General features: G+C 49.2%; 1 protein-coding gene across 3 annotated transcripts in view; it reads right to left on the bottom strand.

Moving 5' to 3' along the window:
* The window catches only part of ANKLE2 (ankyrin repeat and LEM domain containing 2), a 112,775-nt gene that overhangs the window by 54,989 nt on the left and 42,127 nt on the right, over nt 1-15,659 (bottom strand). For all 3 annotated transcript variants that reach the window (XM_077293369.1, XM_077293368.1, XM_077293370.1), the window contains exons 5-7: nt 6,881-7,069; nt 6,679-6,801; nt 5,733-5,799 (exon numbers count right to left, since the gene is read on the bottom strand). In XM_077293369.1, the coding sequence (XP_077149484.1) occupies nt 5,733-5,799; nt 6,679-6,801; nt 6,881-7,069 (379 nt within the window). The remainder of the gene's footprint in view (nt 1-5,732; nt 5,800-6,678; nt 6,802-6,880; nt 7,070-15,659) is intronic.

The raw sequence follows: 15,659 nt of genomic DNA, 5'->3' as shown, positions 1-15,659 counted from the left end.
GTGGCCTTAGAAGTGGCAAGACCCTTCCTGTGACCTTCCGGGAGAATGAAAGGAGCGTCTGTTCTTTTGAAGGATGCCGTCAGACCTTCGTAAAGCTCTGACCAGGTCCAGAGTGTGAAGAGCTCTTTCAACCCTGTGAATAGGACAATGTACTTGTTAAGATGGAAGGACGAAAAGACCTTTGGCAAAAAGGATGGCGACGGCCTGAGGACAACCTTGTCCTGATGGAAGTTAAGGTAAGGAGTCCGGCAGGATAAGGCTGAAACCCTTCTGATCGATGTGATCGCCACAAGGAAGGCAACCTTCCAGGACAGAAAGATCAGCGAAATGTCCTGAAGCGGTTCAAAGGGCGGTTCCTGAAGGGCACTTAGCAACAAGTTGAAGTCCCAAGGCTCTAAAGGCATGCGATAGGGAGGAGCGACATGTGACACCCCCTGAAGAAAAGTCTTAACCTGAAGTCTTGACGCGATGTGCCTGTGAAATAAGACCGATAGAGCAGAGATTTGGCCCTTGAGGGAAACTGAGTGCCAGCCCAGAGACCAGACCGGCCTGTAGGAACTCTAAAATGGTGGTAACTGAAAAGACGAGAGGAGAAAGACCACGCTCCTTGCACCAAGCAAAAAAAGGTCTTCCAGGTACGATGATAGATGCGTACCGATGAGGGTTTACGGGCACTAACCATGGAGGAAATGACGTGTTGAGAAAACCCTGCCTGGGTTAAGACCCAGGATTCAAGGACCACGCTATTAAACACAGAACCCCCAAGTTCTGGTGGTAGATGGGGCCCTGGGAGAGCAGATCTGGTCGATCCGGCAGTCTCCAGGGTATGTTGGCAACGACACGTACCAACTCCGCGAACCATGCGCGCGAAGACCAATTGGGAGCAACCAGGATACAGGTACTCCTTCGGCCTTGATTTTCCTGATTACTCTGGGGAGTAACGGTAGAGGAGGAAAAATGTATGGAAGGCAGAATTGGCGCCATGAAAGAACCAGAGCGTCGACACCGATGGCTCTTGGATCTCGAGACCTCGCTATAAACTGGGGAACCTTGGCATTCAGTCTCGACGCCATGAGGTCCACATCTGGGATCCCCCTGTGAAGACAGATCTGGGAGAAGACTTACGGATGGAGCTCCCACTCCCCCGAAGTGAGACCCTGATGGCTGAGGAAGTCTAAGGTCCAGTTATCCACTCCTGGAATATGCACCGCTGAGATCACGAGTGGATGTTCCTTGCCCATCGAAGGATGTGAGTTCTCGGGCATGGCCGCCATGCTGCGGGTACCCTCCTGATGATTGATGTATGCCACAGCCGTGGCATTGTCTGATTGGATACAGATTGGATGACCCCGAAGATGTTGGAAGTGCTGCAGGGCCAGTCAAATAGCACGGATCTCCAGAACGTTGATCGGTAGCTTCAATTCCTGAATTGACCAGCGGTCCTGAGCAGTGTGGTGGCGGAAGATTGCCATCGGTAGTCACCACTAGCCATCAAATGGGTAGAAAAGACTTCCCCCCCCCCCCCGGTTGAGGGAAGAGTTCAATGTCCACCACCTGAGAGTCTGACCTGTAGGGATAAGCGGCACCTTCGATCGAGGGAGAAAGGGTTTCTGTCCCAAGCTGCCAGAAGGGCATGTTGTAGGGGACGAAGGTGCAGTTGCGCAAATGGGACTGCTTCCATTGCGGCCACCATCTTTCCTAGTACCCTCATTACAAACCGGATGGAGCGAGGGTAAGACTGACGAAGCGCTCGGGCTCCTTGTTGAAGGGCTAAGACTTGGGAGTATTACCAACCCCCGAGACAAGTCCAGGGACATTCCTAGAAAGGAAATCTGCTGGGCTGGGACCGGAGAGAATTTGCTTAAGTTTAGTCAGCCAGCCCAGGCGAGAAAGGGTATCACAAGTAATGCGAATGGACTCCACACAGTCGTGGAAGGACGGACCTTTGATCAAAAGGTCGTCCAGATAGGGAAGAATGATCACGCCCCGGGACTGCAGGATGGACATGATGGCCGCCATGACCTTTGTGAACACTCTGGGGGCAGTAGCAAGGCTGAATTGCAGGACCGTGAATTGGAAATGCTGGTCGCGAATGGCAAAGCGCAGGAATCTCTGGTGAGGGGGAAAAAAATTGTGCAAGTAAGCGTCTCTGATGTCGATTTAGGCCAAGAATTCCCCTTCTTCCAGGAAAGTGATAACTGAACGCAGAGATCCCATGCGGAAATGACATACCTTGACAAACTTGTTTAGAAGTTTGAGGTCTCGTATCGGTCTCACCTTTCCATCCTTCTTTGGGACGACAAAATGGTTGGAATAGAAACCCTGAAACCTTTCCCTTTCTGGGACGGGGACAATGACGCCATCGTGATGCAATGCGTCTATGGCCCGGGAGAAAGCCTTTGCTCTTGCCTCTGAAGAGTGAGGACGGGAGGGAAAGAAACATGAAGGGGGCACACAAAGTCGATTTTGTATCCGGACGACACCAGATCTCTGACCCACTCGAAGACGACAGAAAGCCAGACCTGACAAAAGAAGTAGGCGGCTACCTACCCTGCCGATGTCGACTGGATAGCGCTGATAGTCAGAGTGAGGAAAATCTCTGGGACTCAGGCCCTTTAGGCCTCGACTGCTTGGGTCGGGACTTCAAATGCTGGTTAGGCCTGTACGAGACCAGAGTTCCTCCATCTCTTTGTGGAGAACGTCATGAATTGGACGAAGTAGTGGTAGTGGCCCAGCTTGGAGTGGAGCAAAAGGAACGGAAAAGGATTTGTTGCTGTCTCCAAAAGGGACGCCCAAGTCTCTGTTGGGGAAGGAATTTACTCTTTCCTCCCATAGTATCGGAAAGGATCTGATCCAGCTTTTCTCCAAATTAGCGGCCGCTTTGATAAGGAAGGGAGGTGAGACTTTTTTGATGCAGAGTCCGCCTTCCAATCTCTGAGCCATAATGACTTTCTGACAGAGATGGCATTGCCTGCTGACTGAGCAGCACAACCGGCCGAATCCAAGGATGCGTGTACCAGGTAATCACCTGCCCAGGAAATCTGGTTGGCAAGGCGCGCCGCCTCTGGAGGAAGGTTACTGTTCTGAAGTGAATTAGCCAAGTCTCTGACCAGAAAACCATAGCCTTAGCTACCCATGCTGCGGCAAAGGATGGATAGAGCCGAACCTGAGGACTCAAAAACAGAGCGGGCCAAGCCTTCTGATGGTCTCTGGGATTTTTGATGGATGAGCTATCCGACACGGACAGGAGAGTTTTGGAGGCTAGGCGGAATACTGGGGGGTCTACCACCGGAGATTCCGCCCAATCCTTTTTCAGATCAGCTGAAAAGGGATACTTTGCTTCAGGAGGCCTTTGTCCTGTGAAGCGTTTATCCGGGCGCTCTCTGTGCCTATTAACTTGTCAACTATGGCTCCAAATTCAGAGTGAATAGAAAATGCCTTATGAGAGCTTTTAGTTCTCTTAAAGGACACGTTCTGTTCCGGAGCGAAGCAGGAATCTTCCTCAACCTTTAAAGCCTGGTTAGCTGCCTCAATAAGCGAATCCACTGTCTAATTAAAGTCTGGCGAATCCGGATATAAGGAACCGTCAGATTCACATTCGCTACTGAACTCTGGAGAGGGAGAGCTAGAAACGGAGCTGTGAAGCGACAAGGCACTGTCTGCTCAGGAGAAGCGCTATGGATCTGTTTTCTAGGTGCCTGATGGCTTCTAGAGTGCTTTCAGACCGTTAACAGACTGCTCCCGGCTTGGGGAGGATCCGTCTTAGTCAGTCCTGCAAACGCTCCGGTCCCCCGAAGGATCACGGAGGGATTCAGTCGCTTTAGCTAGCGAAGCCATGGATTGAGACAGTGACTAAGCCCACTCAGGGGGACTAGGTACACTGGGCTCGGTGGCAGCAGAGGGCTCCTGAGCGCAGTTTGGGTCACAGGCATTGCAGAGTGGTGAACTCTGAGCCTTAGGAAATGCAGATTGGCAGGAGGAGCATGAAGTAAAGAATATAGCCATAGACTTTTTTGATGCCTTAGGCTGGGACAACGCACCGGAGGAGGATCATGCAGTGCTCCCTAACCCAGGTCTGTGGCCCTGCTCCTCCTGCATTACTCCGACTGCGTGGACCCTGCTGTCTCCGTCCTGATGGCAGATAGTGCTGAGGCAGTTGGGGGGGGAAGAAAGCTGGCCCCCGAGATTTGAGAGACGCTTCTCATGCTGTACCAGAAGCGCCAGGACCGGTGGGCGGAGTCTCCGCATCGAGAATGGATCCCCCTTACCCAGCGCCACGCCAGTCTGCCCTAAAAAAAGAAAAAAAAACAAAAAAAGGAGCCCTCCAGCCCCACCACTTACCTGGAGAGGATTCCGGGTGGCAGATAAGGCAGCTTGCTGCAGGTCCTCCTGTGCTGCTGCTGGTTTGGACGGTGCAGGGATAGGAGGGAAAACCCTCAATCTACCATCCCTTTAGGAGGGAGGTGGAGAGGGACCGTCCGCCACCTTGCACCATCAGCTTTAACAGTGGTGGTGCAGTGTGGGCTGCTCGGACGTCATGAGTTGAGCCTCTGTACATCCAAAGCGCTAATCCTCTAGGATGGAAGAGGGCTGAATGTCTGGCAATAGGCCTGGCTGCAGAAGATGATACGTGGAGGCGACACTCCATGTGCTCGTCCGTTGAAGGTGTGGGGAGATCGGTGCCCTTGAAGGGACCCGTCGCTCTTAAGAATCAGCTCAGGAGTGGCATCCCATGTCGCAGGAAAGGATACGGAGAGGCGACACTCTGCGTGCTCGCCTGTTGATGGTTCAGGGAGATCGGAGCCTTGAAAGGATCCGTCGCCCCTTCATCCATTGTAAAAAAATAAAATCAAAAGTGTAAAACTTGTAAAAAAGTAAAAAATAAAATTATTAAGAGTTTGGGGTCTGAATAGAAGACCCGACCGAGTGCATACTACGGACACTAAGCAAAAACTGGTTCTCTGGGAGCCAGCACGAGGGTGTATACTGCAGAGGAGGAGCTAACTTTTTTTGTGTTAACTTAGTGTCAGCTTCATAGTGGCAGCAGCATACACCCCATGGTCTGTGTCCCTCAATGAGGCGAAGGAGAAATCAGTAAAATGTTAGTACGCCGTTATATGATGATTGCAATATATTAAGAAAAAAACTTTGATGGGGTGCTTCCTTAAAGAAGCACTTCCATCTCATTTTTAGTTAAATGTGGGCATGTGTTCATGCAGCGCATTAATATACTCCCCTATTGCCGCGCTCTTTGGGATCTAGCACAGTTCTGCTGTGCTTCTCAGCGATGTCACCGCAATTCTGACTAGTGGTCTTACTATGTATGAGCTGGAAGTCTCTTGTAAGCCCATACAGCCTCGCTTTGATACTCCATAGACTTACATTGTAAAAGCCACTTCTGGGTCACAAAGGGAGCAGTGTGACTTGGACATGGACAATCTGCAGAGTGCTTGATACGACTCAAGTGGAGCAGAATGGTGCTGGATCCCGGAGAGCGAGGCAGTAAGTTGCAAAGAAAAATAAAGTGCAACATGAAAATGTCAAATCGCTAATTAGGTTTTAGCAATTCCATGTTAGTTTGAACTCACACCCGCTTAAAGTGAAGTAGCTGGAATAGCATTTCTGTCAAGACACACCACTGAGACGATTATATCATTTCAATAATCGTACCTTAAAGAAATGTTAGGTGACAATAGGTAGGACAAAAAATAAACAACAAAACGGACACTAACCTTTCAGGTATTCTCTAATCTTTTCTTTTAATTCTGATGATTTATTTTTGCTTCGCTCACATATGACCTGTGTTGGGGAAAGAGTAAAGCGTTAAAAGGAAAAAAAAAAAAAAGATTTTGGGTACTTACCGTATAATCTTTCTACGAGCCTTCCAGGGGGGTGGGGGTGGGGTGTCTGACACACTGGAAACCATAGGTGTATGCTGCTGCCACTCTGGGTAGTGCCATTCGTTTGCTATGGCAGCTATCGCATGTTCCAAGTCCCCTTGAACTCTCAATTATTATTATTTATTTTTTTTTTTTTAAGTATGAAACATCATCCTTGTTCCCCAACTTAAGAGGGAAACTCATCAGGTTGTATACCCCAAACCAATGCCATCTATGTAAAGGCGCTGTGATATAAGTTATGTCTATACCTTTTAGAAATATGGGTTTACTTTTCATAGAATTTTTTAAATTGTTATGCAATTATACACAGTATGTATCTACATCTAGATTACAGTATAAAGATAAAATGGTGGTCTCCTCTGAAGCCCAGCCTAAGGCACAGGAAGCTTTAATGCATAATGAAGTAGACCGCACAATATAAGAAAAAAAAAAAAGAAGAAGAAGAAGAAGAAGAAGAAGAAGAAGAAGAAGAAGAAGAAGAAGAGGTTAACTGCAAGGATCGGAGCCAAGCACAAATTGCTGCTCTTATTTGAAGATAGCATCCAGCCAAACATGGACCGAACATCTGCCCAATTCGGTAGATTCCCAATAGGCTGCAGCACAACTCCATAGTGGGTCACCAGCCCTTTAACTTTACTGCATATAGGCATGGGCGTAACGATAGTAGAGAGTATGACCATGACTGGGCCTGTGGGCTTGTCGCGAGTTCAGCTCCCGAGATCCCTCCATACAACAGCATCTGGTGTGTAGAAAAAAACAATAACACTGAAATAATTACCTGCTCTGGAGTCTGATCATATTTGTTCTTGGGTTTTTTTTGAATGTCAGGATGTGAACAGAGCACATTAACTACGTGTGCGTTGCCAAATTTGCAAGCAAAATGAAGAGGAGTGTCAAATCCCTATAAGTACAAAGAGAATTGGTAATCCTACCTTCAAAAACAAAGTGCAAACATCTGCAGTATTCTCTGGGAGACTTACCACTTTATCAGGGGTGTTCAGATACAGATCAACAATATATCTGATCCTTTTCTGAAGCATGAGGTCACCATCATCAGGGTACATAAGTCCCATAAACTCTGGGTTTTCCAAAGTATCCAGTAAAAGCTGACTAACCCCAGCCTGATTTTCCTTAGCAGCCACATGCATGACATTGTACCTACAACCTTCCTGTAGTAAAAAATAAATACATACATTAATACATACAAATCAGCTACAAATGGATTTTATGCAAGGTATGTGTCTGGTTGCAAGATGTGGGTTAAAATGTGCTGCAGGCGCCTTCATGTATGGCACAACACACTGTATTGTACTTGCACTTTAACGCTTCTATGGGAGAATATGATGGAACCATAGAGCATTAACGGTATTTCTAAGAGAGGAAAGGACATTGGAAGACCATGTCTATTTATAAGATTTCTCCGCAAGAGAAATTACATCTTAATGTATTGAACGTGGTAAATCCGCACAGTTCAGTGAACACATGCAGATTTACCTGCGTTCCATAGAAGGCAGCGCTTTGGACGCAGCGAACATGCACTGCATCCAAAGCACTGCTACTTCCGGATCGTGGGCACCCGTTCTAATACACACCCAAGCTTCAGAGAGAAAAAAAAAAAAGGTCTGAAACCAAATATAATGCAAAAATGTTTCAAGAGAACCTGTCAGCACGGTTTGTCACGTTAAAGTAGATGCATAGCCATTTTGCTGCTGTTATACACATTAAAAAGATACCTTCAGTGAAGAAACCCGTATAGTGGTTGTTCTTTAATCGGCAATTTAAGTTTAGATGTAGGGTCTTCAGCTCCTGCCCAGCCCCTCTGCCTACCTCTGGTGTCTATATGACAGGTCACTGCTTTGCGAGTGGCTTGCCTCCTGTTTGAAAGTTTTGAGGTTTCAAGGTCTTTCTTGGATAGCGAAAACGTGCACAGGCTTCATGAGAACAGGTGCTGGCTTAAACTAGCCAAGACTTGAGATGAGGGTTGCCTGCCAATGCAGGAACTTTAAATTTTCCTCACATATATATTTTTTTCTTCCCTGAATGGGGGAGGAAACGCGTAGGAAGCTTTGACAATATCTGGTGGTTACATCTTAGTAGCCTTACTTGGGAACTGTTCTTGTAAGGGCAGGAGCAACACATGGGAACGACAGGGGATATTAGAAACTCCAATCCCCCCATATTTTTCTGGTTAACACGGTTATCCTCTGGGCTCCTGCGTACCTGCGACCTGCAGAGAACTACTACAGAAGTGGTGAGACCAAACCATTTATTGAGAACTGGTAACCATCACTTTTTGTTTGTCGGGATTTATCCAGTTTTTTTTTTTTTAGACTATAGATTAAAAGTTATGTTTTATATATTGTCACTAGCTATTTCCAGCCAGCTAACGCTCGGCACGCTCATTGCTATCTAATTAACACTGCATGGTGGGGGGGGAATTATGTGTGGCAATGTGGTGGGGGTGCGGGATTGTGTGTGGTAATGTGGTGGGGGGTGGGATTGTGTGTGTGTGTGTGTGTGTGTGTGTGTGTGTGTGTGTGTGTGTGTGTGTGTGTGTGTGTGTGTGTGTGTGTGTGTGTGTGTGTGTGTGTGTGTGTGTGTGTGTGTGTATATATATATATATATATATATATATATATATATATATATATATATATATATATATATATATATATATATATATATATAGCCAGGTTTTATTACATCTGATGGTTGACTTGTGGCTTGCGATACGGTCCTTTGTGTTGTGTGGTTTCTCCCACGTAAAGGAGTCCAAAGGGACATTTCACCAGGTACACCACAAAATTGGACTCACAAGTATAAAAACCACGGATCTGGTAGGATTTACCGGTTCTGGGATGAGTTATATTGTCTGATTTGATGACATTGGAGCAAGCAGCGCAATTTAAACAAGGAAAAGTGCCATTAGAGGCCAGTGTTTTTTGATAATGGAATAAACCTTGGGCATGAGCGGATGAAACGTGTGTACGAATGGAACGCTCTCCCTAGAACGCATCCGAGGACAGAGAGATTGTGGAGTTAGGGCACGTGTTTTTTCCTCCTTGAGGAGTCCCTCTGGGTAACCCCTTTCCTGAAATTTGCACGCCATCGTGTCCAATCTGTCATTGAGGGCTTTGGAATCAGACGATACGTGTAACTACTCAGCTGAGAGCGTGGTAGACTTGTTTTCTCCTACGCCTCATTGGGGGACACAGGACCATGGGTGTTATGCTGCTTGCCACTAGGAGGACACTAAGTAAACACACACAGAATTAACTCCTCCTCTGCAGTATACACCCCTTGACTGGCTAGTAATGACTCAGTTCTTGCTTAGTGTCTGTAGGAGGCACTTGGGTCTGTTTTCAGACCCCACCGTTTTTAATTGTATTTTTATTTCCTGTAAATTTTTATTTTTTAATTAACGGAGTGAAGGGGGAGATGGATTCCTTTCTAGGGTCCGCTCTCCCCCGAACCATCAACAGGCGAGCACGGCGAGTATACCTCCCCGTACCTCTACTGCGACGAATGGGGCACGCCTAATCTACGCCAGGGTGACGGTTCCTATACGGTCTCGATCTCCCACCTGTTAGATGGCGAGCACATAGAGTATAGCTCTTATGTGCATCTCCCGGGTTCCACCGCAATCAAGCCCTCACCTCTGCATCATGTAGTCCCCTCGGTAGCCGTAAGTCTCCTGCGGCAGGAACAGCCATAAGTCCCCTGCGGCAGGCACATATCAGGACGCTCTCCATCCCCCGGCATAGGGAGGATCGATTAAGCTGGAGGCAGCATCTCTACTCGGTGAGTAGTACCCTTCCTCATGCTACCTGCGTGGGAAGGTGCAGTCCGGGTCCCTGGGGAGGAGAGGTGCCGCTGGCTAGATGCCAGCAGCGATCATTCGGCGCTACATCGCGGCCGCGTTCCGCCGGCAGGCTTCATAAATTAAGTCCCCTGCTTCTTCAGCCGGACTAGGCCGCAGTTGAAATTCCCGCCCACCGCCGGAGCCCCGCCCACTACTCAGGCGCTTGTCGCTCTGAACGAGAAGAGCCCTGCAAATCTCAGGCGCCATCTTGGGACTCCACTTCTGCAGGGAAATCAGCCGAAAACGCTAATTTTCCTCTTCCTCCCCGGGGACACCAGCACAGGACCGTGGGTAAGCTGCTCCACTCTATAGGGAAAAGCTTAACCCCTTCTCTGCACCCATAGCCCTGCTACCGCAGTTTATTGGAGGCATAGACATGCACTATGTCTCAATCTAAGGAGGCAAAAAGGGGCAATAAAAAGCACACTTTACTTCATGTGCCACTTGCAATTCTGCTTTGCCACGTGCCCACAATACCCCTTTGTGCCAGAACTGTGACCCAGCCTGTGCGCAGCCGCCTTCTGCCTCCACCTCCAATGTTTCCACCGACCCTCCGTCGACCACAACGGAATCTGGTGCCGGTACGGGGCCGTCCGACCACAGGGGGCGTACCGTACTACGGGATTCTCGGGGCTCCAGAAAAAGAACTCATGCCATGTCCCCCGTACACGTTCGAACTTCAGCATCTGCGAGCTCAATTTCTCACTCCCCTTCCCCCCCCCGAGGGTCGCAGCGTACATGACTCGGAATACAAGTCAGAGGAATCTTTAACCCAAGACTCCTCGATCGGTCAGGAGACATTTGACTCCCTTATTGAGGCAGTCAACAAAACGCTGATGGTGGACGAGGAATCTGTATCCACTCATGAACACGTCGTGTCTTTTAAAAAGACTAAACACGTCCAAAAGATATTTGCTAATCACCCTGAGTTTCAGCACATTGTCCAAAAACACAGGGAACACCCGGATAAGCGATTTACGGCTCAAAAGGCCACGGAAGCTAAATATCCTTTCTCCAAGGACCTATTGAAGGAGTTGCTTCTCTCTCCTTCTGTGGATCCTGCCGTATCGCATCTCGCATCCAAAACAATCCTATCTGTCCGACGGTTCATCAGTCAAAAACCCTTCTGACCGTCAAATTGACTACCTGGCTTGCTCAGTCTTTGAGGCCTCAGGAGCAGCACTCCTTCCATCTTTTGCTGCTACCTGGGTGGCTAAGGCAATGGTGGCCTGGGCAGAGGTGTTAACCTCTACCATCCACGGCAGTAATCTTCCCCCAGAGGCGGCCAGACTCGCTAAGTAGATAACTACGAACTCTCCGGCCTGAGCCAACGCTTCCATAGATGCAGCTAATTGCTCAGCACAAGCGGCTGCAAACGTAATCTCCATCAAGAGGGCCTTGTGGCTCCGCGATAGGCGAGCAGATTCTGCCTCTAAAAAGTCGCTGACTTCATTAGCCTTACCATGCTGGCCGCTTATTTGGGGAAAAATAGATCAAATCATTCCTGATGCTACCGGAGCGAAGAGTAAATTTCTTCCTCAGCAAAAACCTACCCGGCCCTTTCGGAATCAAGTGTTTCGATTCCGGTCCTTTCGTAACAACTCCAGTTGGTCATCCACTTGCCCTGGTTCGGGACGGCAGGGAGACAAAAATCCCCAGGTCTCATACAGACCTAACCGTTCCTGGAAACCCAGACTGAGACCTTCTGGCCCTAAGGCATCCGCATCCATTAAACCTTCTACACAATGACTCGTCGACGTGTCCGGCGGACGTCTTTCGTTCCGTCAAAATTGGCTCTTGGTCGTCCACGACGAGTGAGTCAGAGAGCTCGTGTCCTCTGGATACAAAATCGAGTGTTCTTCCACGCTTCTTCCAATCCTCTCCCCCCAAATCAAGAGCGTCACATCTTCAGGCCATACAGGGGCTTCGAAGGGACGGTGTCATCGTTCCTGTCCCTCGAGACCAAAGGTTCAGGGGGTTTTACTCGAACCCATTCGTGGTCCCAAAGAAGGACGGGACTCTATGGCCCATACTGGACCTCAAACGGCTAAACAAGTTCGTACGGGTTCGACACTTCAGGATGGACTCGCTCCGTTCCGTTATTGCGTCCCTGGAAAAAGGAGAGTTCCTTGCATCCATAGACATCAAGAATGCTTCTCTCCACATCCTGATTTTTCCCTCATCAGCAGTTCCTGCGCTTCGCAGTCCAGGACGAACACTTCCAGTTTGTGGCCTTGCCCTTCGGACTCGCCACTGCCCCCAGAGTCTTCACAAAGGTCATGGCAGCGGTTATGGCCATTCTTCACACTAAGGGGAGTGGTACTTCTTCCGTATCTGGACGACCTATTGATCAAGGGTCCGTCCCATTCTGACTGTGAGGAGTCTGTAAGTATCACCGTGGATTCTCTTTCTTGCCTGGGTTGGAAAATCAACTTCGAGAAATCATCTCCGGTGCCGGCTCAGCAAATCTGCTTCCTGGGCATGATTTTGGACTCTTCCCGCGGGTTAGTCAGTCTCCCTCCAGAAAAGGTCTTGTCCTTACAACAGGGAGCGCGCAAGCTCTCCCATCCAGTCCCTCACTCCATTCACTTCATGATGCGCATCCTTGGGAAAATGGTTGCGGCAATGGAAGCCATTCCGTTTGCGCAGTTCCATCTCCGTCCCTTGCAACAGGCGCTGCTGTTAGCCTGGGACAGGAGTCCATTTTCCCTCGACCGTCGTTTTCGCCTATCCCCACAGGTCAGGAAAACCCTCAGGTGGTGGACGCTACAGTCCTCTCTGAACCAAGGGAAGTCTTTTCTCCCTGTGCGCTGGTTAGTGGTGACCACTGATGCCAGCCTTTTGGGCTGGGGCGCAGTTTTCAATCACCACACGGCACAGGGTCGTTGGTCCACGCGAGAGTCGCGTCTCCCAATCAATATCTTGGAGATACGAGCGATGACACTTGCCTTACACAATTTTCACCACCTTCTCGCAGGCCATCCCATCAGAATCCAATCCGACACGACAACGCCACGGCCGTGGCGTATATCAACCTGCAAGGGGGAACCTGCAGCAGGGCGGCCATGCGCGAAGTCTCCCACATTCTACGCTGGGCTGAGACCAATCATTCGCTCATCTCGGGGATCCACCTACCGGGTGTGGAGAATTGGGACGCGGACTTCCTCAGTCGCCAAGGTCTTGCCTCGGGCGAGTGGTCCCTCCATCCGGAAGTCTTCCAGCAGATGTCTTTGCTGGGGGACGCCGGATGTGGATCTCATGGCCTCAAGGCTAAACAACCAAGTTCCCCAGTTAATTGCTCGATCCTTGCGCCATCGGAGCAGATGCTCTGGTTCTGTCGGTTCCAGCTGCGTACATATTTCCTCCTTTACCTCTGCTCCCGAGGGTCATCAAGAAGATCAGGGCAGAGGGGAGACCGGTGATCCTTGTCGCACCGGACTGACCGCGTCAAGCATGGTACGCGGAACTCGTCCAAATTGTCGCCGATGTCCCCTAGCGGCTTTCAGAGCGCATGGATCTTCTCTCACAGGGCCCGATTTGCCACCAGAACTCTGGGGCCCTGTCTTTGACGGCGTGGCCGTTGAATCCTGGATTTTAGCCCAAGCCGGATTCTCTCCAGGGGTTTCTTCTACCATGATTCATTCTAGGAAACCCGTATCCATGCGCATTTATCATCGCACCTGGCGCATCTTCTTATGGTGCAATGCGCATGGACGTTCTCTTGTGTTTTCCATTCCGTCCATTCTGGAGTTCCTCCAATCAGGTTTAGAGTCAGGCCTTGCCCTAGGATCGCTCAAGGGACAAGTGTCCGCATTGTCAGTTCTATTCCAAAGAAAGATCGCATCCAGACTGCCGGTTAAGACTTTCATCCAAGGAGTCTCCCGGGTGGTCCCTCCCTATAGAATGCCATTGGTTTCATGGGATCTTAACTTGGTTCTCGGAGTTCTTCAGGAAGCCCCTTTCGAACCATTGCAGTACATCTCTCTCACCCTCCTTTCATGGAAGGTGGTCTTCCTAGTGGCGATTACGTCAATCAGGTGAGTCTCTGAGGTGGCGGCTCTCTTGCCGCCCCCCTTTTCTGATTTTTCACCCAGACAAGGCAGTTTTGAGGACTCCTCCCTCTTTCCTACCTAAAGTTGTCTCCTCTTTTCACCTAAATGAGGACATTGTCTTGCCGTCATTCTGTCCGGCACCAACCCATCGTATCGAGAAAGCTCTCCATACTCTTGATGTAGTTAGGGCTCTTCGGCGATACATATCTCGGACGGCTCCCTTCTGTAAGTCGGACGTCCTTTTGTGCTTCCGGAGAAACACAGGAAAGGTCTAGCCGCCTCAAAGGCCACTATAGCCAGGTGGATTTGCTACACTATCCAAGAATCCTACCGCGTCAGGAACACCCCTGTCCCAGCAGGGATTAAAGCGCATTCGACTCGGTCGGTGCCTCTTGGGCCATTCGGCACCAGGCATCAGCACAACAGCTTTGCAAAGCTGCGACTTGGTCCAGTCTGCATACCTTTACGAAGCACTATCACGTTCATACCCAGGCTTCGGCTGACGCTGCCCTTGGCAGGCGCATTCTGCGGACAGCGGTACCTCAGTAAGCCAGTGGTACATGGGGTTTTAGCAGTGCAATTGCTCCCCACCCAGGGCCTGCTTTAGGACGTCCCATGGTCCTCTGTCCCCCAATGAGGCGTAGGAGAAAAGGAGATTTTTGTGTACTCACCGTAAAATCTTTTTCTCCGAGCCAATCATTGGGGGACACAGCACCCACCCTATTAGCCTATTGGCTTGTTGTTTGTTCCTCAGTTTTTGACAGTTTACTTGTCTTGGTTTTCTTATACTCCTACTGCTTTACTACCGAACTGAGTCATTACTGGCCAGTCAAGGTGTGTATACTGCAGAGGAGGAGTTAATTCTTTGTGTGTTTTCTTAGTGTCCTCCTAGTGGCAAGCAGCATAACACCCATGGTCCTGTGTCCCCCAATGATTGGCTCGGAGAAAAAGATTTACGGTGAGCACAAAAATCTCCTTTTAATGGACTTTGGGTGGCAGCTTGTGTAGTGCAATAGAATATTGCAATCTGTGGGTTTGCAGTAAATGTCTGTTGTGAGGCAGCCCTTGGTGTCCTTGATAACCTTTGTGTCCAAGAAAGGTACAGAATCATTGCTACAGTGAATGGTAAATTGGAGCTCAGGAAATATAGAGTTAAGGTCGGTGTGAAAGGCTGTTAAGGAGAAAAGATTGAGTAGTTTTTAATAAGTGGCGTCAAGACTTTCTCAAGGAAGACGGAAAAGGAAATTTGTGTATACTCACCGTAAATCTTTCTCTTAGCCTCTAATTGGGGGACACAGGACCATGGGTGTTATGCTGCTGTCCACTAGGAGGTGACACTATGCATAATCTGAAAAAGATTAACCGTGGCTCCTCCTCTGCAGTATACACCCCTGGACGGCATCAGCCTTCTCCAGTTTTGTGCAAAAGCAGTAGGAGGAACGTAACATGAATAACAACCATGCCTATAAGAAGGCAACTATGTACGAGCTCAAGAAAACAATATGAGAACTCAACAGTAACCAATGGCCCGGATAGGGCAACAGGGTGGGAGCTGTGTCCCCCAATTAGAGGCTAAGAGAAAGATTTTACGGTGAGTACACAAAAATCTCCTTTACTCTGTCGCCTCATTGGGGGACACAGGACCATGGAACGTCCCAAAGCAGTCCCTGGGTGGGAAGCAATGGACGAATATTGTGCAGACAGGCCCCTATACTTGGGGCACCGCCGCCTGCAGAACCCGTCTACCCAGGCTCGTGTCCGCTGAGGACTGGGTATGAACCCTGTAGTGTTTAGTAAACGTGTGTAGGCTAGTCCAAGTGGCCACCTTACACAGTTGTTGTGCCA

This window comes from Ranitomeya variabilis, chromosome 1 (genome assembly GCF_051348905.1).
Source record: "Ranitomeya variabilis isolate aRanVar5 chromosome 1, aRanVar5.hap1, whole genome shotgun sequence".
In the NCBI taxonomy this organism is placed as follows: Eukaryota; Metazoa; Chordata; class Amphibia; order Anura; family Dendrobatidae; genus Ranitomeya; species Ranitomeya variabilis.
Note: the sequence above shows the minus strand (reverse complement) of the source record. Positions and strands in the feature narration are given on the sequence as shown.